Source organism: Silurus aristotelis, assembly GCF_946808225.1.
Source record: "Silurus aristotelis genome assembly, chromosome: 15".
Classification (NCBI taxonomy): Eukaryota; Metazoa; Chordata; class Actinopteri; order Siluriformes; family Siluridae; genus Silurus; species Silurus aristotelis.
In genome coordinates, this window is record NC_139588.1 from 20,179,134 (window position 1) to 20,198,177 (window position 19,044).

The window sequence follows — 19,044 nt, forward strand, 5'->3', positions numbered from 1 at the left end:
TTTGCGTCTTTAGCCCGACTTTTTTAAGTACATGGACAACAAAGACAACTGTGTTCATGGATACGACTGGCAGATGCTACTATGGTACAGAAATTATGAAACAACCAATCTGCATGATGATGTACTCAATAACTTTTGCGACTCCGGGAGGGTGTCGGTGCTGGGCTAGGGGCTAACCCTAGCCAGCCCACTCTCCTGTCCATCTTACTTTGAAGCATCTGCTCCCTGGACAATAAATTAGACTACATCTGACTCCAGTGGACCACGCGGCAAGAGTTTAGAGACTGTTGCGTCTTTGTATTTATGGAGACGTGGCTCAGCGACAGAGTTCCGGACACCGCTTTTTAGCTAGACGGGCTGGTGCCGACAGAAATGCAGCTTTGTGCGGTAAGACTCACGGTGGTGGCGCGTGTGTTTATATCAACACAGATTGGTGCAAGAACTTTGTGCTTGTCACCAGCTATTGCTCATATGGAGTAGTGGAGTATGTGACTAAGATGCGGGCCATTTTATTTACCCCAGGAATTCACCACTGCTTTCTTTATCTAAGTGCACATCCCCCCCAGCACTAATGCTAATGATGCACTGTGTGAACTCTATGTGCAAATCTCAAAACAGTCTTGCATCTCAACCATGCAAATCTTAAAATAGTGCTTTTTTTAAACCCCATAAGCATGTGGCCTTTGCAACGAAAGGTGCGAACACACTGGATCTTGTTTACACAAACATCCCTGGTGTGTATCGTGTGGAGCCCCGCCCCCACCTCAGCTACTCAGACCACATCTCTGTTATGCTAATTCCAGCATACAGACGGCTTGTCAGGGGCTAAACCGGCTCTGAAACAGGTGAAAACCTTGCCAGCAGGAGCGCCTCTGCTTTTCAGGACTGTTTTGAGTGCACTGACTGGGACATGTTTAGGGAGGCTGCAACCAACTGCAATTCCATTAACTTGGAGGAGTACAAGTCATCAGTGACCAGTTACATCAGCAAGTGCATTGATGACGTGACCATCTCCAAGACCATCACTACACGCTCCAACTAGATGCCGTGGATGACCGCAAAGGTGCTTGGGCTGCTAAAGTCTAAAGACTCCACTTCCAGAGCAGGGGACAATACCGCCTTAGAAACAGCAAGGGACAAACTGTCCTGAGCCATCAGATAGGTGAAGTGTACAAATGGCATGAGAATCCACAGTCAATTCCAGGACAGTTTAGACATCTGGCGTATGTGGCAGGGCATCCTGGCTATCACTACTACAAGACTACTTTACCCGCTTGTGAAGTTGAACCTACTGGGCCTGAACACCTCCCTCTCCAACTGGATTCTGGACTTCCTGACTGGGAGACCTCAGTCAGTCCAGATCGGGAACAGCATCTCCAGCACCACCACACTGAGCACTGGGGCCCCTCAGGGCTTCGTGCTCAGCCCACTGTTGTTCACTCACAAATGTGGTGGGTCTCATCATCAGGAACAACGAGTCAGCATACAGAGAGGAGGTGCAACAGTTAACAGCCTGGTGTAGTGCCAACAACCTGTCTCTGAGCATTGACAAAACTAACGAGATAGTTGATGACTTCAGGAGAGCACAGAGCGCCCATTCTCCACTGATCATCGATGGATCCTCTGTGAAGATCGTCAAGAACACCACTTCCTTTATGCAGTGATATTAACTGGTTCCTCTTCAGATGATTGATAGTTATTTTATATCTAATTGACAAAGAGGCAAGTTTTACGCTGCTCATCTGGTGTGCTAGTGTATAGATTTTTTACAGTTATGGAGGTCAGCAAGCCACCATGCAGATACAAGTCAAGGGCTTTAGTCAATGGTTAGGATCTCCTTAGATTTTTCACACATAATGGTTTTTAGAGTTTAGACAAAACAGCGTGGGAAAACTAATATGAAACAGATTGCTGATAAGGCAAATCTTAAAGGAGAATGAGCAGATTGAGGTCTAAGATGTCTGGAAATCTATAGTAACTCAAACAAGCACTTTTTTACCCCTGTGGTGAGCTGAAAAGCATCTCGGAATAAACAACACATTAAACATTGAGGTGGATGCAATACAGCTGCAGAAGGTCGTCAACCAGGAAAAGGAATCTGAGGGGAAAAAAATCACCCAAACTGAACTAAAGACTTGAAAAAGGCCAGGACTTTTTCTCTAATCTTTAACTGAAGATGAACGCAATTCTTACATTAATAAAAGATGCCTGATATTTATCTCATTCATATAACTAAACAGTTTAAAGGACTGGAAGTGGAAGCTTTGTGTGGCTGGGATTTGAACTCAGATCCAAAGTCCAATGCCTTACGTAAGCTACCACCTCCCCAATGCCCAATGCTTCTCTAGAGATAAAAAAATAAAAGCATTACCATTAAATACAGTGGTACCTTGACATAAGAGTGTCCTAACATACAAGTTTTTTGAGATACGAGTGGTCACTCGGTCGATTTTTTGCTTTGATACGCGAGCAAAAACTTGAGATACGAGCTCGAGACACCGCTGCTAGATGGCGAATCAAAGCCAGAAAGCGAAGATTGTGACGAAAATTAAGATAAGCAAAGAAGAAAAAGGAAAAATAGTAAAGTTTAGGGATACGTAGTGTGCAGGAGTGATAGTAAAAAAAACGCTCCGCCTCCGCTTATCGCGTTTAACACCACCCCCCCCTCTGCACACACACACACACACACACACACACACACACACACACACACACACACACACACACCCACCCCACCGGCGTTTTCGTTAGCTCAAGTCGTCTCATCTCCAAGGAAAATACACTGAATAAAACCTTATTATATCTTTACATTCTCTTTTATTATGTTTTTATACAATATTTGTCATTTATAAATACATTTTTCTCATTCAAAAACACATAACAAAAACAACTGGGGTCGCATTTTGGGGGCTGGAATGGATTAATGGCATTTTAATTAATTTCAATGGGGAAATTTGCTTTGAAATACGAGCAATTTGACATACGAGCAAGGTTACGGAACGAATTAAACTTGTATGTCGAGGTACCACTGTACATGAAATACATTCACAATAAACCAAAATCTCCACAAGGCATTCACAAGCTCCGTTTTCTCTCTGAAACATTATCCTATCGTGTGCAGTCCTGTTCTTATCTTTCTCTTCAATTAAGTCTGTTTAGAATTAGCATTCCACACACTCGCAGCTAACTAAAAACCATCAACTAGCAAGCTAGTTATGTAGCTAATGTGGCAGAATAAGTGATTTTATCTTTTGGCCCTTATTTTTGGGAGTGGTGACATGTCCCTTGCCGTTCTCGTTGTCATTCAGGTATGATAATATCCTGTTGGTGCAGTGGTGTGAACGACTTAAGGCTAATATGTACTAGCAGAGTTTGGCGGTACAAGCATGTGGCACGGTTGTGTCGGAGTTTGCTTTAAATAATAACGACTTTAAAAGGGGAAATGCCTGATTGAGATTGAGCCGAGCCGTGAGTAGCCATACAGCTTCATGTAGTTTGTTCAACCCAAGTAAATGTGTGTTTCTCTCTAGCTCTCTAATCTCTCTCTTTTTCATCTGCGGTTTAATAGCTCTAGTTTAATGATTTAATTTTTTTAAATTAGCAGTGGGCATGAATATTACAATCTGTAAGCCCTATGCCTAGCTGAAGATGCTATACGTGACTATGCTATACGTATTGTTTTGCTTACGGGCCTTGATGCTGCTTTGCCCCCGGCTACATTTTTCCCCTTATTTTTCTAAAACTGCCGTGTTTTCTAATCCCTAACCCAATCCATCAGCCGTATCTGCTCACTCGCCTTTATAACATGTATTACATTTACAAGCATTTTGAGTATATAATGTATGCTAAACTTTATATATGATAAACTTTATTTTAAAGCCTGATTATTGCTTTTGTCCGAACTCTCTTTATACACCGGGTTCTGTGCAAAGCTGAGTATTATACTATATTAATGCTGAGTCATGGTTATATGTATTAAGCTTGGATTTAAACTAATATACGCAATGTTATATGTTATCTGAAGCATATTGCTAAATGATATTATATATTACTAGATTTTACTACTGATAGCTGAAGCTGACCTAAGTTAAATTACATGGGTGAAGTCTATGCACCCTATTATGCAAGATGAGAAAGGATGTTATGCGGTCTCTCAGTTTTCTCCGCATAGCCGAGATGTTTAACCACATAGGGAGCTCTATACATGACTTCTGACTGAATTTTGCAAAGTGCATGATGCACCTGCACTCACCAACCCTATTAAACCCGACTTTTCTACTATTATTGCTGTTATTAATATTTTATATTATTATATTTATATTTATTATCATTATATTATAAACTGAACTAGCGGTGTTCCTCATGCTTCTCTTATTTTTTCTTTCTCTGCACAGCAGGCAAAAGACCTCCATCACGTTGAGCAGCACAGACACACAGGCCACTACCATCATGAGGATGTTGAAGATGTTTTTCTCTGTTGGACGTGACATGTATCATTCGACGGAGCGGGGGCATGGCATTGCGCTACATGATGATGCCATGATGCCATGAAGAAAACCCGCGGCTCATGATGATGCCGTACAGGTAGTACTGTCCGACAATGAAAATGAGCTCGAACATGATCTTGAAGAACAGCTGTGTGATGTAGCTTCCCAGCAGTTTGCCCTTGATCTTCACGTGATCTTGCTCATTTGTGTATTTAGCTGCTTTTTTAGTTTTCTTGTCATGCTGCTGTTTGATTCTCAGATTCTTCACCTGGTGGATCACGTGGATGACGTGGCACAGGTACAGTAACATCGGCATGGACACGAAGATAACCTAAAGAACCCAGAAGCGAATCTGGGAAATAGGGAACTTCCATTCATAGCAGATGTTCTTACATCCAGGTTGTTGGGTGTTACACACAAGGCTGGACTTTTCGTCTACCCATACAACCTCAGCTGCTGTGGCCAGAATCAGGATTCTGAATATAAACAGGACTCTTATCCAGATATTCCCAATGACTGTAGAAATAGACTGCACATTATCCAATAATGTACATAGGAAATTCCCATTTTGCATCCAAACCTTCCTACATAGCAGAAAATAAACAAAAAAAAGATAAAAAATATTTTTTTTAGTTTAGAAATCAACCACCTGCTCACAATAATCAATCTGTTCAAGCTTCTACAACATAATAAAATATATTATTAATTATATAACTGCAGCAATCTTCAAAAGAAATATGGGGAGGTATTAATAACCACTCAATATCAATAATCTACTTTTATATAATATGATAAATGCAATGTATCTATATTGTACGTATGGTAATAGATAGATAGATAGATAGATGGATGGATGGATGGATGGATGGATGGATGGATGGATGGATGGATAGATAGATAGATAGATAGATAGATAGATAGATAGATAGATAGATAGATAGATAGATAGATAGATAGATAGATAGATAGATAGATAGATAGATAGATGTGTATAAATATCAAATATATATGAAATAAATGTAAAGGCTATGGCAGTGAAAAATGTGCATGAGCTTTTTAGTAAATACAACAAATATATAAAGGCTCTGGGAAGGGTAAATATGTGTGGGAGCTTGTAAGTAAGTACACTAAGATTATATATATATATATAGTGGAGATATGAATCTTTGATCTATGAATGCACTGATGTGAGTATTAAACAATATGCAGCAAATACTATACCAAAACCATAAAACAAAAATTTGACATTTCCGAAAGAGGAAAATCGTTCAAGTCAAAACGGGAATTTTAATTTTACTGGTATAAAAAATGGATGCTAGTTTGGCATTACTACATACAGTATTAAATGGCGAGTTTGTCCTACAACCATATAAAAATAAAGTCCAGAGACTGTTAATCAAAATAGCAGACAACATAATAAGTTTGTTCATAGAACTGCATGTGGTGATGAAGTTTCCAGATATCTTCAGACTTCATGCACAGTACGGTGATGAGACGTTCAGCCACAGTATGACATTTGAATAGTGTAAACGTTTCACACAAAACTTATATATAGGTTTCTTTTTTGCAGTTAGTGGGGAAAAAGGATATCCGTATTATTATTATTATTATTATTATTATTATTATTATTATTAATATTATTATTATTCAGGCATAAATTAATCAGGCATTCTGGTATAATCTGGTCTTTATAATGATCTTATTATTAACTAACTGACATTACAGAAGGTTATTTAGCCAAAAAAATAATTTTAGTGTGTTTTCTACAAACAAGTGATAATTATTTAAAATCAAGTAGAATAAAATTCCTTCAATCTGTCATATGAAATCTGTACATGATATAGTAGTTTACGTCACACACACAAAAAAAACACAGATGTAGACATAACACATAAATCCTTCACAACCCTTGAATTATGGTAATTCTACATGTATATTTCTGTCTGTTAGATATACGGGCAACGTTTTGAGCGATTAGTCTGTAATATCTATATCTGTATAATATTATGTATCTTGCTCACTTTTACAGAAGATTGCTATTCTGCAGCCCAGTAGCTCACTGCTGGACTTTGAGTTTTTGTTTTGTAGTGGTTTGCAATGGTTACGTAAGCAAACCGTATTTTATGTGCAACGATGTATTTATTTATGTCACATACTTTAAAAACTGGCAAATTCCCCAGTCAGAGTTAGTTAAGTGCATTAATGATTGACAGATGTAGACATTTATACTCTTTATACTGATGTTTCTTCACTCCTTCTCAGCATCACACATTTGAGAAAAAAATATATTTAATTTCATTCAATTTTATTTGTATAGTGATTTTAACAATGGACATGGTCCCAAAGCAGCTTAATAGAAATAAATAGTCTGATACGAATTCACATTTATAAATTAGTCTCTAATTCTATCACTAAGTTTATCCCTAATAATTGAGCCAGTGGTGACAGTGGCAAGGAAAATCTCCCTGAGATGGTTTGAGGAAGCAACCTTGAGAGGAACCAGACTCAAAAGGCGAACCCATCCTTTCATCATTGCTTCATCAAGAGTTCCATCATTGTTGAGGCTATCAAACTGTCCAAAGATGGAGCCTTGAATGCAAAAACTGATCATCAAATCTAGTCCTAAACCATTGTATCAACCGTTATATTAACTACAATCCAACTCCCTCTTTATAATTCTTGAGTTTAACCCCGTAGAAGAAGTTGGTGCCTGACACAGGAACCTCATGGATTTTTGTTCATGTGGAAACGTCCTCAGCTGCAGTGAGTGGTCTCCAATTAAACAGAATTCTATCCAGAGGTAGGGCAACAGGAATGTGTAGAAATGGCCTTTTTTTATTACAGTTTGAGATGTAAGTACCCCAGGAAAGTTACATGGGTATAAATATCCACAATTAAATGTACAATTCATGTCTTATCAAATAAATTTTCACTTTTATGCATATATAGTAGTTATAAACAGTAGTTTTCCTTGCCTTCGACTGCTGCCCAATCCTCACAGCACCGCCCCTTACGATCCCTCCTGCAGTTGGTGAGCCCACGGGAAGCATCAAAGACAGTGTAGGACAAATATACAAAACACAAAAGATGAAGTCGATACAAGGGCATGTTAAGTGTACTTTTCTAAAAAAATAAGGCAATGTTTTCAAATTCACAGCAGGAAAACAGAATAAGGTCAGGCGATCAGCAAATCGGTCTAGACAAAAATCGTGACCGGAGTAAGATAACAGGGTTTGAAACAACTTCGAAAACAATAGCAAGCAAAAGGCTTGGTAGAGTTAGTGAAACTGAGCAAAACATTTTAGTGTTCTGATGGAGCCTGTGTGTGGTGGTAGGTGAGGGGTAGTAGTGTTTAAGGCATTAGACTCTGGATCAGAAGGTCACAAGTTAAAATCCCACTAATACCAATGCTGGGCCCTTGAGCAGTTGTAAATTGCTCTGGATGAGGGCATTGCCAAATGCCTTGAAGGTAAGTGTGTAAATTATTAGCTTGGCATAGCAGACCATGAGAACAATGCATGGCCATATAGAGTCATGCCAGTTGTTGGGAGATGAAGTTTGACCAGACACCTGCAAAGTAAAAAAAAAAAATTTCTCTGAAGACTTTTCTACAGAGAAAAAATTAAAAAAAAAAAATAATAATTCTACTGATTTTTATAAAGAATAAATAAAGATCTCCTCACAGAAAGTTCTATATTTTAATAATTATGTTTTTTCTATATCATAGACATTTTCAAGAAAAAACAAACAAACAATTCTGTTCTTTTTAGAATTGGTTTGGGATTATAATGAGATCTGCAAAAATCTGGAGTTTCTAAAATGAAAGTCTTTGTCAGTGAGTTGTTACTATAGAAATGGTTGTATATTAGAGTAAGCACATTAATAATAAACTGTGATTTTAATTACGACTGTACTAATGTCAGATCAAATAAATAAATAAATAAAACTCTGACTACTCACTTTTGGAACTTCAGCAGCATGCATGAAAGCAATGAAGTAATAAGTCAATATTATCATAGTAAACTGCTCTTCAGATACACTGGTGAACATATTTGGGTGATTTGGCCCTGATACAGTTTCTGTTTTTTAAAGATCAAATATGAAGCTCTTCTACGCAGGCCATCCGAATCTTGTTTTTTTTTAAACTCGTCCAGCTCTGGATCATGTGGGTACTATGAATGATATACAGTACAGTATGACCAAACTACAGTGGAATGTATCAGTACCTCTGAAACTCTGCAGCTTGATAATTCTAACCAAAGTTTGTACTGAACTTTTAAACAGATCATATGAACTCTAGTTACTGAGCCAAACCCATATAAAGCTTTCACTGGAGTAGAAACTATTAAATTCCATCACAGGTTCTCTGACCTCAGGAATTCGACCCACCTGCTTCCACTCAGGCTATTTATCACTTCAGCACCTCACTTCTGCCTTCAGACAATGAAACTATTTTACCACCAACCCCCCCAAAAAACATAGATCTTTCACTGACATGTAAAATAAAACTTTTGTATTTTTTTCCTAGAAGACCTAGAAGAACAGATGTTTTCTGATGTTCATAGTAAATTGTCAGCAGCTGGCCATTGCTCATGTAGACATAAAACATAGACAAATCTTCAACCGTTTGGGATCAAAGCATGGTTTTCGGCCCATGGGAAAGAAAAATGCTCACAATCGAGACTGCTTTTTAAATAATTTACAGTAAATAGAAATGAATAAGTGTTGTATGTAGGTACGTATTGGTCATATACCTTAAAGGACAGTGACAGTAAATTGACAAGGGACATTTTCTGACAGGAAAGAAGTAAGCACAGAGCAAGCATGGGGCAGAAGTAATCCTGCCCATGAGGATGTCTATTGATTTATAACAGTCATGTGATCAAAAAGCTTCCTTAGCGGCCTCTAGAATTAGGTAAAAACAAACTCAAATAAATAAAAATCAAGCCAAAATGTTGATGCCGTGTGTAAAAAACTAAGTACATCTGGATCAGTAGCTTGCAGAACCCTCTTTAGCAGTGGTAACTTGAAGTAATTGTGTTCTGAATGACTTTATCAGCTCTTTCATCACTGTGGAGGAATTTTGGCTCACCCTTCCTTACAGTATTGCTTCAGCTTATTGAGATTTGTGAGCAGCTTTTTAAAGGATCTACCTAAGCATTTTAGTCTTGTTAAGGTCTGTACATTGACTGGGCCATTGCCACATCTTGAGACTGCTCTTTTCCAGCCATTCAGTTGCAGATTTGCTGGTGTGCTTGGGATCATTGTACTGTATAGTTGGCCCAGGTTTAACTGTCAGAGCAACGGACTTACATTTGACTCTAGAATGCTTTCATGGTTGACTCATTGACTACAATGTGCTCATGTCCTGTGGCTGTAAAACAACCCCAAACTGACACCACTCACCTGTTGAGCTTGAGAGTTGGTATGAGGTATTTGTGCTTATATTCTGTTTGGTTAACGCCAAATATGGTGCTTTGAATTATGGCCAAACATCTCCACTTTGGTTTCATCTGTCCAAAGGACATTGTTCCAATGATTTGCTGATAATCAGTTACTCAAGGGCACTTGAATAAAAGCACCTGGCTGCTATTTAACTTCTTAATTTCTGTGGAAGGGTGTAGCTAATTGTTTTTACACATGGTTGCTCCATTTAGATTGTTGTCGTTAATGGCACACACACCATGTCACGTGTCGTTCTTCTGAAGTTGATTTTTTTCATGATTTTTGTCATATCATGATACATAAAATCATAGAATTAGGTGCAGTAATTGTTTATGGGCATTAATAACATCTACAAATAGGAACGATTCAGCAGAAATTCAGCTGTCAAGCTACTGTAAATGGTTGAAATCCTTGTTTGCCCAATTAAAGTCATTAGTATTTTAACTGAAGATGAAGTGCTCAGTGTTGTGAAACAAGACTTTAAAGAGTTCTTATTGAGCAGCAGATACAAATGATGTTAGCCCGAAGGAAGTCAAGAACATGTGGAAAGGTTTTGCAGTTTGGCATCGTTTAATTATTGTTTGTTATAGTTATTATAACGTCAAATTTCACATATAGTATTGTACATGTGTATTTGTGTTCAGAAAACTGCATAGCAATTTTGTATTCATATACAAATACATATGAAATACACTGACAATTCTTTATTATTAAGGTAACTTATTTTACGCTTTGTCAGTTATTTCAGAAATTATTCGAGGATTGAAAAAAACACTTTATCGTGTTGTGGGTTGATTTGCAGTTACCATCATCATCAAACAAAATTGTAACCCACAGAAAAGCCTTTTCACAAATTCAAGACTGAAAAAGTGGTTTAACCCACAGGCCATTAGGCAAACACTTAATACAATGACATCATAGACTACAGACTACCTGCAAACTTTGCACACACATACACACATATATAACACACATGCACACACCTTTCCTAATGCGAATAACATCATTGACACCAATCCACCACCAATTGCACATACACATATTTAAGTTTTATAGACGGATGATCCGCTGTGGTGACCCCTAATGGGAGCAGTCGAAAGATTTTCAAGACATATCCAGAAATTGATTGGAGTCCATTTGAACTTGATTGGATATAGATTAGAAAGAATTTACATTTGTATTTCTTCAGTCTGGCTCCTGTGTGCCCAATGCTTCTCAATGACTCCATTCATGCCATTCTGCTTAATGCTCTCTACAGCTTCCTGGCTTATCGCACCTAAAGGTAGACCATTGCCTGTTGCGTTGTAATATACAGCTCTTTTAGATTTTTTCCGTCTTCCTATCTTACAGCAAAACAAATAGCACACTTCTAGCACGTTTAAAGCCAAGGAAACACATGCAACTACGAGCATGAATATAATGAAGATGGTCTTTTCTGTGGGTCTGGACATAAAACACTGTACTGTCAGTGGACAGGGGGATTTGGAACATAGGAATTGAGGGATCATTATGAAACCATACAGGTAATACTGTCCAACGATGAAAGCAACTTCCAGGATGATTTTGAAAAACAGTTGAGTCAAGTAGCTACACAACAACCTGCCCTTGATTTGAACTTTGCCATGTTCATTGGTGTATTTTGGGGTTATTGCTGACTGGGTTTTTTTGCACATCTCCCTAATCTTGTCCTCCTGATGGATGATGTGGACAGCGTGGCCGAGATACAGCAGGGTGGGAGTGGACACGAAGATGATCTGCATGACCCAAAAGCGGACGTGGGAGATGGGAAACTTCCAGTCGTAGCAAACGTTCTCACAACCCGGTGTCATGGTGTTGCAAACCAAATCAGATCGCTCGTCTCCCCACACGTTCTCAACTCCTGCTCCCAGAACGAGGATCCTGAAGATGAAGAGGACGCTCATCCAGATCTTGCCAATGACAGTGGAGTGAGCCTGCACTTTATCCAGCAAAGTCGAGAGAAATCCCCAGTCTCCCATAGTGTTCGATGAGCAGGTCTACTCTAAAATATCAAATTGGAAAGATGTATTATAATATATTATATATTTATAATAACAATTATGTTATTTAAAACCTTTATTATTATCCAAGAATTCTTTTTTTTTTTTTTTTTTTTTGCATTGTCTACCAACACATCAAGCAAGACATATATTGTATTATATGTGCATTATTCATTGCATGTTTTTCTCATGAATATTTACTGCCTGTATAGCTTTAATACATTTTTATATAAACATAAACATTAAATTGTAATGTATTCAAATTTTACATTTTCTCTTTATCGGTTGAAATCATTTGAACACTCGCAATAAATTAAGGTACCAAGAAGAACCAAAAAGAGTTTTCCAACACAGTGATGCCATAGAAAAAAATATGGTTATTTTGGGTAAAAATAAATAATAAATAAAAAATAATTCAATAAATTGGTCTTTATAGAACAATTCTTCAACTTTCTGCAGGTTATTTTCTGCAGGTTTATTTTACAGAGGCCGTGACCCTGTTCAGAGTTCAAGTTAGAGCTGAAATACAATTAATATTTGCAATAAATAGTAGAATTCATTTATATATTATAATTTCCTCAATTTCTCGCAATAGAAATAAATGTGCGATAAGTAAAATAGAATATATGTAAATATAGAATATGCTTTCAAAACTGAGGTGTACAAAAAATTCACAGGATAATACACTTTAACAAAGAACCATTTAATATTTATAAAAATTTACAATTTTGCCATTTTTTTGTTTTTGTTTTTTTCTCGTGTTTCCCCTGTTTGCCCACCAGATGGCGCCATTGTGTCCATATGTACTTTATTAGCTATTTATTATTTCCACCTCTGTATAATCACTCCTGTGTGTATTTAAGTTCCTCCTTTGTCTCGGTTATAGTGTCTCTTTCTTGTGTTTTGTGTCTTAGGGCAAAGATACATCAAAATATATTTTTTAATAAAATACCTATTATTTAAATATATAAAAAAAACTTTTAAATACTAAAAGAATGTCATTCGTAAAAAGACAACTGATGACACCTGCATTTATAGCAACTTGTTTCTAGCTAATGAATCATTTTATTGTTGATTATAAATATAATAAAATAATATTTGTTGGACAGATATTCATGCAATGGGATGCCTAATTATGATCCGACTAAACAGCTACTTCAATCAGGGTACAATATTCAGCAATCAAACATTAATTTATTAATCACTGGACGTTTCTTATCTTCACCACCTTCTTCCATACGGATCAATGTTCTAATCTGATCTCAACAAGTCTGGACAAACTACTGAGTAGGAACCAATCAGACACTGCATTTTTTATGGTCATCATGTAGATTTCTTACAAAGTATTTTACTGTATTTTAAAACTGCAAAAATATAAAAGGTATTTAAAAAAAATAGCCATTTTATTTATCAACCCTCTCAAATACAAACTGCAAAATCAAATATATTTGAAATTAATTTATCATAAATACTGATCATCTCTGAAAAGCCTCGTGTCAATTTTTGTTCGCTTTCCAGTGAAGGCTTTTTGCGGTTTTCCCCAAGTTCCTTAGAAAGTTTTATTTTTTACTTTTTAGTCATGCATTTACTTTTTCCGTTTTCTGGACAAGACTTGGATGGAGTCATTTTTTTCCTTTCGTTTCAGGAAGTATCTTGTAGGTTTTTTCTTTTTTGGACCTTATTTTGTTAATTTCTACAATTTGCTCTTATGGATTTTTGTTTTATTACTGTGTTTGTTTTTATTAAGCCTTTTTCTATTTTTGTGTTTGGACTTCTAACAACGTTATTGGAACTTTCAACCTGTTTGTGTCTGCACTTTCACAGCGCCGTCTTGTGGCGAACCGCTAGAACTTCATGCATCTCAGGCAGTCAAACCTGGTTTGAGCTCCAACCCTGAGTGAGTGTAACTGGGCCATATATTTCTAAACCAACTTTACTGAATTGTTTTGAATTTCTCTTTTTATTAGGCTTTTAACTAGAGCAGTAACAACCAGAAAATTTTGACCAACTTAAATTAATGTAAAATATTGATGGCACTGAAATGAGTTAGGCCTGATTTATTATATTAAAAAAGCATACATGTATAAATATTCTATCAAATTAATTTTCGAATTTTTAAAACCATCCAACTTAATAGTCATTTTCTGTGTCATTTCATTAAACAATGCACTAAATTCTAAGCAAAGTTTGCTGTCATGTTTGAGAGATTATTAAATAATATAGCATTGCAGCAAATTCCGCTGTATCATCAAATTCCAAAGTGTTTTAATTACATTTAAGTGTCCCGATTATCACCCTGGATTGTTTTCCATCGGAAATTGCAGCTCCGTGTTCTAAATCACATGCTACCCCCACCCACACCCACACCCACACACACGCACACGCACACACACACACACACACACACACACACACACACACACCCCGTTTCCTGCTCATCCGATTAGTCACTTTAAGTTCACTTAAGCTCTTGTGATCCTCATTGTCTTCAATTTGTCATTCAGGGTCGAATTTATTTTTCACGCCCAGTAAAGTTCCCATTTTAAGTTTTTCTGTGTATGATTTCTTTTTTGTCTGTTTGTTTCAAGTTTGTTCACGGTGCCGCCACTTTCATCTCGTTACGTGATGAACATTTTGCAAATTTCTAGCGTGATTTCTTCATCAAAAGTGTGGATTAAGATAAAAAGCATGTCTGAATTCGAAGTATTTGATCCCAAAGCTAAAATATTAACACACAACACATTCATACAAGTATTTCATTTAATGCAGACTTTATTCTAGATATCCTCATACAGTGCATCCGGAAAGTTTTCACAGCGCTTTCCACATTTTTTTTCCACATGTTACAGCCTTATTACAGAATGCATTAAATTCATTATTTCTTTGGAATTCTACAAACAAAACCACATAATGACGACGTGAATGAAGTGCGTTTGAAATCTTTGCAAATGTATAAAAAGTAAAAAAACGAAAAATAAAATCATGCACATAAGTATTTACAGCCTTTGTCTTGACGTTCAAAATTGAGCTCAGGTGCATCCTGTTTCCACTAATCATCCTTGAGATGTTTCTACAACTTAATTAAAGTCCACCTGTGGTAAATTCCGTTGATTGGATATGACTTTAAAAGGCACACACCTGGCCAATACCATCCCTACAGTGAAGCATGGTGGTGGCAACATCATGCTGTGGGGATTTTTTTCAGTGGCAGGAACTGGGAGACGCCTCAGGATTGAGGGAAAGATGAATGCAGCAATGTACAGAGACCTCCTTTATGAAAACCTGAACCAGAGCGATCTAAACCTTAGACTGGGGCAACGGTTCATCTACCAAAAGGACAACGACCCTGAGCACACAGCCAAGATAACAAAGGAGTGACTACTACTTCATTTTGGAATAAGGCTGTAACATAACAAAATGCGAAAAAAAAATGTGAAGTGCTGTAAATACAGTGGTACCTCTGAATACGAATGCCCCCAACATGCACTCTTGATGCATGTCATGATGCCTCAGTCACATGTCTTACCTCCATCCTCTACCTTCTTAAAGGGGCTGCTCCGGCCGCTAACACATAATACATTACCGCTAAGCTGAAACCCCCAAGCGAGCAAAATGAACAAACATCAACACAGTGGATTCACGTTTATTATTATATTTGGAAAATACCATATGGCCGTATCATTTTATTTTGTTGTATTTATCCATCACACCTTAAAGGACGGTCCGTGAAAATATTGTCTGAGATTAAACCGGTCCGTGGCGCAAAAACGTTGGGGACCGCTGCTTCAGAGGCTTGATGCTAACTATAACCCTTTAATGCTCTGGCAGAGGGAAATCAAGCAGTTGTGATTTATAGATCTCAGGTTAATAACGATGCTAATTATGTTTTTAACTGAGATTTTAGGAACCCAGCAATGCAGTAAAATTGCTGTAATGACCCCCTAATTTCTGGAACCTTCTATTAAAACATTAGCGAAAAAAATTGCATTTCAATTTGCATATACATTATTTTTAATAATTGTGTCTCCTATAAAACACTTTCCTACACTTTTATATTTTAACTCTATTGATTTGTGTATATGGACACAAATTTCAGGGTTTTTTTTTTATATCACTTAGCATGATTGTGTCCCTGGCTCCGTCTCCATAGCAATGGTGGCAGAGGATCATGGGTAATGCTGGCAGAAATGCCAAAGGTAATCTTTTTTCCCCATTTTTATCAAAGCAGAAAATGTATATAATGTTATACTGTAATAAATGTGTGTGTGGTAGGAACCACTGATGATGGTTTATTATAGCGAGTATCTTGCTGTATTGTAAAAAAAAAAAAAAATACAAAATAAAAAAACAATACAGCATCTGTGGTATCCAGTGGCAGAAAGAAAAATTTGGGGGAGGCACCAAAAATAATTCCTATTGATTTACATTCCATAGAAAGTCGTCCCTGGTGACGACTCGTGTCTATGAACACGAATCAATAGATTACATTTCGTGACTGTATCCAAAATACGGTCAAACTGGGCTGCACATGTACATATAATTAAAACATAATTCAACACAATAATCTATACTTATTGCACTTGGTGTACCTTCCTGTGCCTCATTATGTTTCGCTTGTTGTACCCCCTGTCCATTTAGTCACAATGGGCTCTAGAGCTGGGATTCGCCTTATATTTGAAATTCAGTTAAACAGCTGTTTGTTCGTCTTGATTTTTTATGATTATCACTTAAATGTCCATAAGTGTTGCTCCTACTAGATATTTTCAAATCTAAGCTCTATGGTAAAAAGAACTGGGACACTTGTTCAAATTGTTAGCACAAAATAGGAGGCACACAATTGTATAAAATGTCTTTGGAAGCAGTAGGCAATGAAGATCTTCCACTCCAAATCATGTAAAGCATATCTTCATAAAGAAGGCTTTGGGCACTGGGACATTGTAATGCTGGAACAGGTTGGGTCTCCCTGTTCAAGTGAAGGAAAAATGTAATGCCACTGCATCTAAAGACGTCCTATACAATTGTGGGCCTCCAACTTTGTGGTAACGCTTTGAGAAAGAGCCACAAATGGCTGGAAAAGTCAGGTGCAACAATTCTTTTGTCTATATACTTTAAAGGGTGATCTTTTCAATCACACTATCATATTCTTTTTAGAGGAAGAGGCACGTCATTCTGTCTCAATTGTAGAAGCTTCATGAAGGTTCATTTATAATGTGTTCTTTACATTATTGAATTGGACACAGAACTAACACACGATCTCAGCACAGAAGGAGTGTAATGCAGCTCTCATTCGCATTATTGGTTGTTGTAAAGTATAAAGGATTTAATTGAAATTGGGAGGGTTCGGTTGTAGTGTTGGGAACGTATGGGAAAATTAATAATAATAATATTAATAATAATACACATAATCGTCATTATCATAATTAGGAAAAGTAGCATACGAACAATCTTAATCAAAATAATAGTAGTAGTGATATTAATATAACTATCACTATGTAACATGTCGTTATTAAAGTTAGCTTCAACGGATAATAAATAGGATTTGTAAAAGTCAGCTCTTTATAATAGGCAGTAACACAAGTGAAAGAAAAAACTCACCAGGAGCAGTGGGTCTGGTCGTAAATTGTAAAAATGTATTAATCAGACGATGGGTCTGTATCTGTTAAATGCTATGGCTTCTGATCTGTCTCCAAGTGTGTGTTCTTCAAGTGTTTGTTCCTGGTTTATCTAAACCTGCAACCACACTTTCATTTCTCTTACGCCTTCATTTCTTAATGTCTTGTACTTCTTCTTAAACACTGACTACGGTTATCTGGACATCTTCACATGGTTTTGATGCATTTTTCAGCCAGCTGTTAATCATTTACTTACAAAACAGTTAAAAATTGCAAAATAAAGATCCTCACAGAAATCATAACAGTTACTAGCAACCTCGCATGTAAGATTTTTAGCACTAGATGGAAATGAGGATTGACAGTGTTGGAAAAATGGCAAGATAGAAAAGACAGCAGTCATCAGATTCACTTCCATAAAGACATTTTCGTGATTACGCCATTAAGTCCTCTGTGTACTGTTTCTATGGTTTATACTTTACATGGTATATTTTGTCTAACTATTTATTCCTAAACACTTTAGGCAATGTAATAATAAAAAAAAATAAAGTTTTGTGTTTCTTTAAACATATTTAAAACAGTTCAAAGTGCTACTGTAACTAATGGCTGTGAGTCTGTGAGCCCAATTCTTGAGTTCATTTATAACCCCAATTCCAAAAAAAAGTAAAAAAATAAATAAATACAGAAGGCAATGAATTGCAAATCTCATTGAAACATATTTTATTAATAATAGAACAGAGAACATTGAAGAATGAGAAAAATGAGAGAGAGAGAAGGTTGGATGATGTGGAGGTGGTGAAGCAGGAAGTGGATAGGATTAGTAAGGAGGAAGTGAAAGCAGCGATTAAGAGGATGAAGAGTGGAAAGTTGGTTGGCCCAGATGACATAACAGTAGAAGCATGGAGAAGTTTGGGAGAGATGGCAGTGGAGTTTTTTTTAACAAGATGGTTTAACAGGATTTTGGAAGGTGAGAAGATGTCTGAGGAATGGAGAAGGAGTGTGCTGGTACCGATCTTTGAGAATAAGGAAGATGTGCAGACCTGCAGTAACTACAGAGGAATAAAGTTGATCAGTCACACAATGAAGTTATAGAAAAGAGTAGTGGAAGCCAGGCTGAGAGAAGAGGTGACCATCTGTGAGCAACAGTTTGGTTCAAGCCGAGGAAGAGCACCACAGATGCATTATTTGCTTTGAGAATGTTGATGGAGAAGTAAAGAGAAGGTCAGAAGGAGTTGCATTGTGTGTTTATGGATTTAGAGAAAGCAAATGACAGAGTGGAGAGAGAGGAGTTGTGGTATTGTATGAGGAAATCAGGTGTGTCAGAGAAGTATGTGAGGGTGGTGCAGGACGTGTATGAGGACAAGGTACAGGACATGTATGCTTCAAGGATCGGCTCTGAGCCCTTTCCTGTTTGTAAATCAGTGGAAATAATTTGCATCAGTGGTAATGAACAGATTGATGGACGAGGTCAGATAGGAGCAAAGT

General features: G+C 37.1%; 1 protein-coding gene, 1 long non-coding RNA gene and 1 pseudogene across 3 annotated transcripts in view; 1 reads left to right on the forward strand and 2 right to left on the reverse strand.

The window, feature by feature from the left end:
- The window catches only part of LOC310737866, a 197,472-nt gene that overhangs the window by 167,480 nt on the left and 10,948 nt on the right, over nucleotides 1-19,044 (forward strand). The gene's annotated exons all lie outside the window — the stretch shown is intronic.
- Nucleotides 1,039-6,547, reverse strand: LOC310738437 (gap junction Cx32.2 protein pseudogene; annotated as a pseudogene). Its single transcript, XR_014538210.1, has 3 exons — nucleotides 6,509-6,547; nucleotides 4,344-5,071; nucleotides 1,039-1,146 (listed from the first exon to the last, which is right to left on the reverse strand). The product of XR_014538210.1 is annotated as a gap junction Cx32.2 protein pseudogene (transcript).
- Nucleotides 10,702-17,915, reverse strand: LOC310737842 (gap junction Cx32.2 protein-like). Its single transcript, XM_083562554.1, has 2 exons — nucleotides 17,546-17,915; nucleotides 10,702-11,952 (listed from the first exon to the last, which is right to left on the reverse strand). Exon 2 carries the CDS (start codon nucleotides 11,927-11,929, stop codon nucleotides 11,102-11,104), a length of 828 nt encoding a protein of 275 aa, XP_083418680.1. The 5' UTR covers nucleotides 11,930-11,952; nucleotides 17,546-17,915; the 3' UTR covers nucleotides 10,702-11,101.

Bases quoted from the DNA above. Each gene is read 5' to 3' on its own strand.
- LOC310737842 (XM_083562554.1), bottom strand. From the start codon at position 11,929: ATGGGAGACTGGGGATTTCTCTCGACTTTGCTGGATAAAGTGCAGGCT.